General features: G+C 33.7%; 2 protein-coding genes across 7 annotated transcripts in view; one reads left to right on the top strand and one right to left on the bottom strand.

Moving 5' to 3' along the window:
* Positions 1-11,650, top strand: part of LOC108628838 (calcium/calmodulin-dependent 3',5'-cyclic nucleotide phosphodiesterase 1) — a 141,698-nt gene that overhangs the window by 89,205 nt on the left and 40,843 nt on the right. The gene's annotated exons all lie outside the window — the stretch shown is intronic.
* LOC108628839 (alpha-glucosidase-like) overlaps positions 9,124-11,650 on the bottom strand; it is a 51,075-nt gene continuing 48,548 nt past the window's right edge. For both annotated transcript variants that reach the window (XM_026816777.1, XM_026816779.1), the window contains 6 exons: positions 11,523-11,648; positions 10,778-11,188; positions 10,424-10,679; positions 10,056-10,251; positions 9,559-9,699; positions 9,124-9,440 (listed from right to left, as the gene is read on the bottom strand). In XM_026816777.1, coding sequence (XP_026672578.1) covers positions 9,350-9,440; positions 9,559-9,699; positions 10,056-10,251; positions 10,424-10,679; positions 10,778-11,188; positions 11,523-11,648 — 1,221 coding nt within the window. In that variant the 3' untranslated portion in view covers positions 9,124-9,349. The remainder of the gene's footprint in view (positions 9,441-9,558; positions 9,700-10,055; positions 10,252-10,423; positions 10,680-10,777; positions 11,189-11,522; positions 11,649-11,650) is intronic.

Genomic DNA, 11,650 nt, shown 5'->3' on the forward strand with positions numbered 1-11,650 from the left:
CATTTGTGCTTGGATGGAATTTTTGCGATATCAGATTAAGAGCAGCAACAGGTTGTTTTTTTATCGCAACAATTGAAACATAGAAATATAGTTGTTATTTACTTTCTATCCTTTCCTTCAGTATTTTTATTATGTTTTGCGTAACTCGAGTGCTCGCTATCTCTAGTGCCTCTAATTGAAAGTCGCCATATTCGATTGTTCGAATAAACAGGTGAAGAAAAAATAGGGAATTAAAAAGTTTATCAGCTGAAGAACACATGTGATCTGTCAGATTGCAAAATACCACCACTCAACATCGAAATTGCCAATTAGAAATAACTTTTATTTTAGCTCAAAACGAATTGAAAACTGCTTATATCATTGTGATTACATAATCCTAAAATTACTTGTTAGTTCTTCCGTGGATAAACATCAAATTCTTAAACTTTCTCATATCATTTTTTAACATTAGCATTTGTTGTATTACAATTATTTATCTATATAAAATATGATGAATGACATTTTTATATTGTAATTGAAACTACACATTAGTTTACTATATAATTCTGTTTCAGGTAAGTGACGAATGCGATCATATTCATCGGCATACGTGAGTAAAAATGTACAGAAAATCTAAAGATATTTTAATATACCATGCTATACTAATGTGCGAAACAAGGATGTCAATCCATAATAGCTGTCTCAAGTGCTCAACATTCTCTAGAAACGTCTTTTTGTTATTGTGAGAAACTCGCTGAGTAATTCAATGCATATTTTTAATTACTATTAAAGATAACGCGTTACATCATGTATGTACGTTGAAAGAAGGAAATAACATGCCATGAGTGCAATTAAATACGTATTAGAAACCGGTCTCATCTTTCGTTACGGTACGTGAGACTTGTACAGCATACGACAAGAAGAATGCAACACATTGCTAAAGAAATATGAATAAAAAGTGATACAGAGTTGAAATATCTCATTAATCATTTAATATATTTTATTAAAAGAAAGTTCCTAAAAATTATTATTGCATTATTTGTAGCATTTCTTTGTCTCTCTTGGTAAATTGTTTAATCAGTTAATACAATAACGTATTTGTACATAGGTAAAGAAAAGAGCAGAAGAAGTGATTAAACAGAATTTTTATCTCTTTTTATGTCCTATTTAATTGAATAAGTTATTTATCGATGAGAATAAAATATAATATAAATCATAGGTACTTCATTTTAAACAAAATATAATTGAACTGTGTAGGTAGATACGTTGTTTAAAAAGTGAATAGATTATTTCGTATACATTTACTTTATCCATTAGCTATACTGCAAATTGAAATAGTTTTGAGCATTTTATTAGCGAAAACATTCTCATCAGTAGAAAAGCGAGATACGATGTAAATACAAGATACAGGGTAATCGTCCCCATTTGTGAGCTTGTCCCATTTAGGGTATCTTTATATAATACAATATTTTGATGAGTCCTAAAGAAAAATTCAACAAAAAATGAATGTAAATTTTGCTCAACTAAATCTGAAGCCGGATAATCGAGAATGAATAGAGCCAATTACTATACTATATCTCGTATTTGTATTATAATGTAAGGACAGTCACTCCACATTTTTGTATAATGTAAATCATTTGGTATAATGCATCTTGAGAATTTAAAAGAATTAGAGATACCGTGTTTGATTTGCCCTCATTGGACACAGTAGACAAAGTATGTATCCTACCATTTAAGTCACCCATTCCATCATCATTAGAATCCATGAAGCTCCTCGGGTATACTTGGTAGAACACCGCGGTCTTCCACCATCCCTTGTTCTTTATTTCACCGGCGGCGAGGCCGCACGCGAGCAGTAGCACAACCGCGACGATACTCTTCATGATTAGAGTGATGGGGCGCGCGATCACGCCGTCCGCTTATATGCCCAGTTTGACGGTTGGAAAAAAATATAACTACCTGCTACCGCCACGTGTCCCTTTATCGTGCAGTTTTAATAGATAACTGACTTATTGGCGAACTACATAGTCACTTTGCAGTGGAAGTAACCGAATGACGTATGAGCTTAGTACACTATCAGTTTTGCTTAATAGAAGTATCAATTTTTAATCAAATTATTTGAAATAATACACATAGTTAAACTACAAACGCAACAGTCAAAGAATTTACAGATTTAAAAATGCACAATATAAACAACCACTTTCTATATAGAATGATGATTTAGCAAGAAGTAACCGATAAATTATATAAAATGAAATATATAATATCGACGATACTGCAATTGGTCATATATTTAAAATTTTAACATATTAAAATTCAGATTGTTATTCCTCTATGTTACATATTATATTGTTTGATGAAATTGAATACCAAGTTGACGATTCTAACGATGGAAACCAATCATGCAGTGAACACGTGCAACGTAATTTCCATCAGAGTTCGCAACAGCTTTACGGGACTCGTAAACAAGCTGGGATTGTATTTTGATATTTGCCGGCCGTTAAAACTGCGCTCACGTCGCGATGCTTATCGCGCTTAATAGCGGCTTGTACGTCCGAAACGCAAGAATAGGATACCGTAACGTAAACAGCATAAATTATATAAATAGTTCAGATGCAGAATAAGTGCTCTCTTCCTGTTCCAATCCTCGAGTTCCGCTTCACATTGCAAGTCTTGTTTTTAAACAAAATCCTGAATTATTTTCTGTCTGCGCGTACTTGCCTTAATCAGAAGTGTCTTGCATTTTATTACTTGCACTACGAAACATATACAAAAAAAAACTGCATTATGTTTTACATACTTACACTAGTTAAAATACTTGAAAATAAAACCTGCATTATTTTTTGTATACTTGCTGTAAGAGTTCTGCATTAAGTATTGACTTGTGCATGAATTCGTTTTTAGCGTGTCATTAGGAGTTTAAAGAAGGTCGAAATCAAAATATCTCGTCGGTGAATCAGCCGGACAATTTTGCTGCTCGAGCGACGACGAATGGGCCAATTCGCCGGCTTCGAATACCCAATTTCGTAGCTCGTCAACCGTCCTGCATCCGGAACGAAGCGGCGGGAACTTTTCCGACCATGAGTCGTAAGCCCGCCGCGAACTGTCCCCTCGAAAGTTGACGAGCGTAAATTTTCTCGCGAAATTCAACGACGCGATGTCCGTGTCTGTACGAATTATAATTGGCAAGCAGATTGACGTACGTACCTGTCAGCGTCGCGCAGTGGCCTAAACTGATGAAGTTTGCGTCAAAATCGTAGGATTCATTAAAGATAATCCGATGATTCTTGAAAATATCAAGAAAACGTCATACAGAACTTTTAACGATGACAGACAGTATCAGAAATGGGGAACCTTTTTTACATGAACCATTAATTTTCTGAAATGCATTGATGTTTCGCATTGTCTATAAAGTAAAACATACTAATTTACAATATTTTCATAATAATAAATCCATTCACATCTTAAATCAACACAAAATTAAAAAATATAATTTTAAAGATAATCAATAACTCTAAAATTGTTATTGAAATGAAATTGTAGTGCAATTATTTTACGTTCACTCATCTATTCATGAATAAATAGAAAAAAAACTGTATTGTTTGAAAAAATAATTTGCTTGCTCACTTTTCTAGATTATTTAAATTTTTATCATTTTCTTTTTATTCCGTTAAAAATAATTCATTAAGTCAATTTCATCTTCGATTCGGTACAAAAACAAGTGAAAGTCCATTAAATCATATCTGGCCCAAACGATTCGAATCGCGAATTTCGGCCCTCTTGAATTGCGTGCACGTCGCTCCGAGATGCTTGTCGGTAATTGGGATTTGCGGGATTTTTCTGTCGAAACTGTTGCCGAAGTTACGCAGAATCGTTTTCTTGTCCGTTAAACTTTTCGATTTGAGTGAAGTTTTAATGGTAGATAATTGAGAGAAAGTGGTACACGCACTTTTCCTCAATAACGAGATAAATATTTTTTTCTTAACTTCGACTTTGATGTCACATCTAAAACAAGATTGTTAGCTACACAATCAGGGTTCGCTTAGTTATAGTAGTTTGTTACCCAATTTGGATTGTTTAATGAATTGAAGTAAATCCTGAATTGTTTCATCATCTACAGTTCCCTTAAATGATGATTTTAGTTTATATTTGCCACGAAAGAGATTAGGTTTAGAACAGTGTAAGCTCAGATAGTCTACTGTAATTGCAGAATAACATTCAATATGTCTAGGTGAAAGAATATAAGAATGTGTATTTTTGTAACATGTGTAAGCCAATGCAATCTTTGAAAAATGAAAAGAACAATAACACATAACACGTAATGTCGCCGTTAAAGAATAGAGATTTGATGGTTTCATAAGATGAATTACATTCTCAATCACTGTAATCAATATATATAAATCACAGTTAACTAGAAAATAATCTGACAATCACATTTACTGAAGATTTAAAAAATCTCGATACTTGCTTTTTATGAGTTGGTCTGATAGTCGCGTGTATATTCATTGAGATAGCAGGATAGAAATTGAAACAATATCTACAAAAATGCATGAAGACAATACGATACAAATAAAATTGATCATTATATCAAAATAGTCAACGAGATAAGTTATGAAATGTGGAATGATACAATTTGATGATAAAGAATGATTTACACAACTCCAAAAATATTTACAAATGAGACCATGTGATGGAATAAATATTAACGTTTGAGATCGTTTTACATAGTTTCAGGTTTATTCTGTATGAAAGATTCCTAATTCGTGGCAAAATGTTTTACCTGGCAAATGCGCGAACGTTCCCGTTCAACAGTTTCGTAATTAAGTTGACCCGTTTCGAGTTCGCCGACGTCTTCAGCACCGACAGTTTCTTCTGTACAATGCGTGTGCCAGAACGAGTTCTCGTCCTCCTTTTCGGCAGCCAAATTGTCGGTCTTGTAATTCTCGTTGACTTTGATCCAGGTCTCCGAGTCCATGGAGAATCATGGTTGTCATATATTGTTAGTGGTTAAATTGTATTCTAAATAATAACACTGTAACTTTATACTAGAACATAGATACAATTACGATTAATTTTTCACGGAAGTGCAATTGATTGTCGTACAATTAATTCTTCTTCGAAATCAGTAGTATTGGTTAACGTATTATCAGCCAGGAGATAAGAAGATTCTAAAAAAGTAGACCGATCATATTTCTCTCTCTCTGCTATTACGGTATACAGAATTTTTTATTTTCCCTCTGAATTTGGTCGATTTTCCTGTCGAACATTTGTCGAATTGTTGCTATTTGCCGACGCGGAAATATCGGTGTGCTGAATTGAAATTTTCAATTCGGACTCGATGCTCGGACTGAATGAACCCCGAAGCGTTAGACTAAACTGTGTATCATGAAACATTTTTTAATAGAAGTACAAGATAAACATTATAAATATTATAAACGTTTTTCCCTTCAAAGAGACGCGTGGATGAATCAAAGTCACGTTGATTCGGAAGATAACTTACTAAGTGCTTCTAATTCTCGTCATTCGTTCGAAAGATCTGCCATAACGTGAACGTCCAACGGAAGCTTCAATATTTCCTGGAAAAAAGGGAAAGTGATCCGAGCTATAATAATTTTCTCCTTAAATCGCTACCGCCGTTGATCCATCACGACATTGATCGTCGATTCTCTATTTAATGATCGTGTCATCTCAAATCGAATCTATCATTTCACCATCTATGAAAAGGAGTTGAGGAAGAAACATTGAGATGATGAAATCGTTTCTTATAACAAAAAAATGGGTTATGGATTTTCATTACTTTTGAACCCAATAACCAAGATATGTCTCTAAATATCGTTGCTAGAAAAAAGATGTATCTCAACCGTAAATGTACTAAACTGGAATTTAGTTTTGGCTTGGTAATAATCCTGACATATAAACCCTGTAAGAATGGCGACACACGGTGAAAACAAAATACTTGTACGTGTAATGAAAATTTAATAATTATGTGATCCTTCTTCGCACGTGCAAAAGATTTATTTTTACCATTCACGGAATTCTTAATGGTTGCAACTGGATGAACGAAATATCGGTAATTTCACAGCTCAATTAGTAGAGATTTTAAAAAGCAATTACTGAAGTAGATATGCTTTTGCATTAATTAGAGGTAAACACATTGGTGCATTCCATTTCATAGGAACCAACACAGATAAAAATACGAAATCTGTTGGAAACAGTATTTTTTTACAAAATAGATAAAAAAGATTATTGAGTATAAAATGTCTAGGTTTTTAAATTATCGTTAATGTGATGCAATTGAAGACAATTAAACAATGACTGATAAATTTCTTTATACTGAATTTCTGTACTTCAATGTTTACAGTTATCAGATTGTTAAAAGCTCGATTACTATCCTGATAACGATGGTTAAAACATTATAAATATTATAAACGTTTTTCCCTTCAAAGAGACGCGTGGATGAATCAAAGTCACGTTGATTCGGGAGATAACTTACTAAGTGCTTCTAATTCTCGTCATTCGTTCGAAAGATCTGCCATAACGTGAACGTCCAACGGAAGCTTCAATATTTCCTGGAAAAAAGGGAAAGTGATCCGAGCTATAATAATTTTCTCCTTAAATCGCTACCGCCGTTGATCCATCACGACATTGATCGTCGATTCTCTATTTAATGATCGTGTCATCTCAAATCGAATCTATCATTTCACCATCTATGAAAAGGAGTTGAGGAAGAAACATTGAGATGATGAAATCGTTTCTTATAACAAAAAAATGGGTTATGGATTTTCATTACTTTTGAACCCAATAACCAAGATATGTCTCTAAATATCGTTGCTAGAAAAAAGATGTATCTCAACCGTAAATGTACTAAACTGGAATTTAGTTTTGGCTTGGTAATAATCCTGACATATAAACCCTGTAAGAATGGCGACACACGGTGAAAACAAAATACTTGTACGTGTAATGAAAATTTAATAATTATGTGATCCTTCTTCGCACGTGCAAAAGATTTATTTTTACCATTCACGGAATTCTTAATGGTTGCAACTGGATGAACGAAATATCGGTAATTTCACAGCTCAATTAGTAGAGATTTTAAAAAGCAATTACTGAAGTAGATATGCTTTTGCATTAATTAGAGGTAAACACATTGGTGCATTCCATTTCATAGGAACCAACACAGATAAAAATACGAAATCTGTTGGAAACAGTATTTTTTTACAAAATAGATAAAAAAGATTATTGAGTATAAAATGTCTAGGTTTTTAAATTATCGTTAATGTGATGCAATTGAAGACAATTAAACAATGACTGATAAATTTCTTTATACTGAATTTCTGTACTTCAATGTTTACAGTTATCAGATTGTTAAAAGCTCGATTACTATCCTGATAACGATGGTTATCGATAAAACAGATAAACGATTCTTATGAACGGAGGCTACTCGAAATTCTATGCGTAATAATATTTCAAAATCTTGCAGTTTCACTATCTGAAATAACGATAATTCTGAGATAACCATACTTTAATATAGAGAATTTAATTGAGTATGTTTAAACGACGATCTAATTTTTGTTATTAATTCTCTATGCCACCTTACACGCGTTTCTTAATTACGTTTACGATACTAATATTCATACTCCTGGTTACAAAATTTTAATTATATTAGATACAAATCGAATTTTCTGAAATATATTTGCTTTATTATTGCATTTTACTAAATAATTATATTTAGCACAATTATAAACATAACATGTATGTACAACAGAATAAAAATATAATTGAACTTTTCTAAGTATACCAACAGAGAAAGTTATTAATCAAGTAAAATTAATTACGCGCGATTTTGTAATTCAAGCTGCGTAATTATTAACTACAAACTCACTGGTGCAATTAATTCTATTTCAATTTTGCCACTGTGGATGACTGTTTTCTGCAACGTTTTGCAAACCGTGGAACTCGGAATTGTACAACAAATTTCCGAATCGTAATTTAAATTACCAGAAATGAAATTACAGGAAACGCTGAGAACAGTTTAAAGTTGGATATAAAGTTTCAGTCGACGAACGATTTAACTTTCGATTGGACACAACTACGGTAATTATCATTGCATCAGGAAGTCGAGAAATGTATATTGAAAGCTTGCATCGATTTATTCAAATCAACTGACATAATTACTAACGAAAGTTATTATTAGATAAAACTTTTTACACTGAACAGCGGATCTTCAAGCAAAAATAAAACATTCATAGCATCAATTTAAAAAATGTGATTGGAATAGTCCTTTATTCCTTTACATTCGTAGTATTTATATTTTTCTGTACGATCTTCTTATACACACATTAAAATCACAAATGTTTTATTTTTAATAAAAAATCGCAATCCAATGACTATGTATACAGTCACCTAATACAGAAAATCGTTCGTTTAATTTTAATTAACGCGAACTTTGAAATGATTTTCAAACGGCGCCTGTTGAAGTTACGGGAGTGTAAATTTTTCGCAAAAGCCCAAGTGCCGCGCAAAGGAAAACGTGAAACATTTTTTTCATCCTGGAACGAGTCACCGCGAAACCGCGTGAAAGCGAGAGTCGTCGTAGAGCCGTTTCGTTAATATTTATTTTCGCGTTCGCGAGAACTTCTCTCGTCTGGCCGTGGTCCCTCCATCCGTTCATAGACGTTTCCTTCCCTTTTTCTCGCATCAACGCGTCGTCGCGTTTAACTTTACTTGTTATAATTGCATCCGCGTCAGCGCTGTCACATAATCACGAGGATATTTTGCCAAACGAGAAAACAGAAACGGAATTGTACCTCTGTTTTATAAGCCAAACGCAGAAGTGATGCAAGGCTGAGTAACGTTTCGAGCTTAATTACCACTTTTGATAACGAGATGATTTATTATGATAGCTACAGCAATTATCGCAATTTATATTGATATTATATATTTTGCAAACATGCATATGTACATCCTGATATAAAATAAATTCCTAATCAAATTTCATTTTCAAAAATAATACATCGATTGTATGGGGGACATGAACTAACTGGGGGACAAACATGCTCGTCGAACAGAACTTTCGTATGATAGAATGATAACAATTGATAGGGCATGATTGCGTATAATGGCTAAAAGAACAACGATCAGCGATAAGTTTGTGAGATACTTTTTATTTTTGTCTACTACTTTGACACTTCATAAAGAAACAATATAATAAGTTATATAACGTAATAAGTTATACATACACATGTTATAACATGTTATAAGTTATATATGTATGATATATAGATAATATAAATAATATAATTTAAATGCGGAAACAATGTACTAATACTAAGTACGTCAGTTACGGAGTACAACGTCTTCCAAATGCTATTTACAAGACTCCGAATTTGGAGTCGGGTTTAATGAGAACCAGGAATCCTGTTGCAGGCACCTTCACCTTCTTAATATCTTTGATGGTCGTTCTGTGTTTGTAACAAGTATTTACAAAATTTAGTTGCAGTCATAGAGTATACGCACTAATAAACGCAAACGATTAAAACTTATGATTATATAATACGAAAAAATCAAAAGTATACTCACTTCGGTAGGGAAGTAATACCATCGGTGGCGTAATAAGTGTACAGCTTCTTGGGTACGTTATTGAAGGCTGAGAGGTCTACAATATCTTCCTGCTCACTGAAGTTAATTACTGCATATACTGATCCGTATTTCTTGTGTTCCCTAAAGATAAAAGAATGAATGTAGTATAAAAAATAGTGAAATAAATGTATAGAATCTATGAAGCGTGTAATTGTATTGCAATATGAATCTCAATCGAAGGATTGCAATCGAATCATTACAATTGATAAGACACAAATTTCTGAAGTGATAACATTAATATTTGTTATTGATTTATAATAACCATGAAGTAATTCGATAATCATCATTAAATATCCACCTTTTCAGACTGGCTCTAAACCGATTAAGTCAATAAATCATCATTTAAAACTCTTAATTTTTTGAACGTATCGCATTTCTCATTGACTCATCCGATATGATTTCTAACGGACAGCAAAGCTCTGAACAATTTGTATTACCTTGAGAACGCGAAAACGTTGTCGCTCAACAATTTTGTATTTAACTTGGTTTGTTTAAAATTTGGAGATTGCTTCAGTGTTGCCAGCTTCAGGTACATGGTCCAGACCGAATTCTCATCCTTCTTTTCGGCAGCCAGATTTAGAGTCTTGTAATTTTCGTTGACCTTGATCCAGGTCTTCGGGTTCGTGGAGAATCCTGCGCGCCATACATTATTAATAATATTTTTCAAAATATACAATACCAGTAATTTATCAATTCTCATTTGAAGATCTAATAAGCATTTATTCCAATCGTTTAATAAAAAATGACTTAAAAAACAAAAGACTAGGTTGATCTAGTAAAGGCTCTCTTAAACTAAAGTACTCACCAGCAGCAGTAGAATTATCCCATTGAAAAGGTGTTCGTTCGGGGTCCCTAGTTTGCGATAAATATTTTTCTGGTCCAGCCAAGCATCCTTCCGGGTCTTGATTCTCCTCCCATGAAATATAAGCGTCGGTCATACCGATTTCCTCGCCGTAGTAAGTTACGCCAATGCCTGGTAGCAGAAGCGTCATCATCGTGATAGCGCGGGCTCGTTTCGGTCCGAATCTCGCTGCTATCCTATTTCTGTCATGGTTTCCGACCTGCGCGCACAGTCACAAAATTAAAACTACCCTCTGATATGCTTTTGCAAACAAAAAATGTCTTTGTCAAAACTAGTGTCATTAAAATATAAACTCACCACCCAGTTGGGAGTGCGACCAGTTGGCATGTTGTTCATCCAGCTGTCGACAACGTTCTTGAAATCGGCTGCTTTCGAATCCTTATTTACATCAGTGATCAACTTGAAATTGAATGGGAAGTCCGCTCCGTATTTGTAGTATTTTATGGTGGAATTCAAGTCTGTGTACGCCTCGGTCGTCATGATCAAATCCTTATCGAACTCGTTCATAACATCTCTCCAGCCTTGAATGACTTTGTACGTTTCTAGGAGATTGTTGGTATAAATATGTGCGAGGTAGTTTTTATCTGTAGGGTCGTCAGTCTCATATGATCGCGGCTCGTCCCGAAATTGCAAGTCTTCGCACAGAAACATGGCCGCGTCCACTCGAAGTCCATCTACGCCTTCCTTTAGCCAGAATCTAACAACGTCCTGCAATGATTATTATATAAATTAGATAATTATATTTATGCGATATATATAGATGCGTATATTTGCTTTTGATATTATGAATATTATCATGTATCACATGTGACATTTCTATTCTTTTTGCATATTAAATTATTTCATAAATGAATAAGATCGGCAGTTTAATAATCACAATATCTAAGATGCAAAAAATTTGAATCATCTCAATGTAAAAGCAACATTAAGAAACAAGTAAAAAGCAGCTAATTGGAATAACGAGATTATTTATGGGTATCCTCAGTAATTTTAAAAACCATTATCTCGCAAATATAAATTGGGATACGTAGGGTTCCCTTACCTTCATCTCGTTAATCACATTTTCGTTATAGAAATCCAAATCCGCTTCCTCAACTGTAAATTGATGAAGATAATACGCTTGTCGTTCATCTCGCCATTCCCAAGCGCCTCCGGCTATATTACTCATCT

The sequence above is a fragment of the Ceratina calcarata genome, unplaced genomic scaffold (assembly GCF_001652005.2).
Source record: "Ceratina calcarata isolate Rehan_Ccalc_2016 unplaced genomic scaffold, ASM165200v1 scaffold541.2, whole genome shotgun sequence".
Taxonomy (NCBI): domain Eukaryota; kingdom Metazoa; phylum Arthropoda; class Insecta; order Hymenoptera; family Apidae; genus Ceratina; species Ceratina calcarata.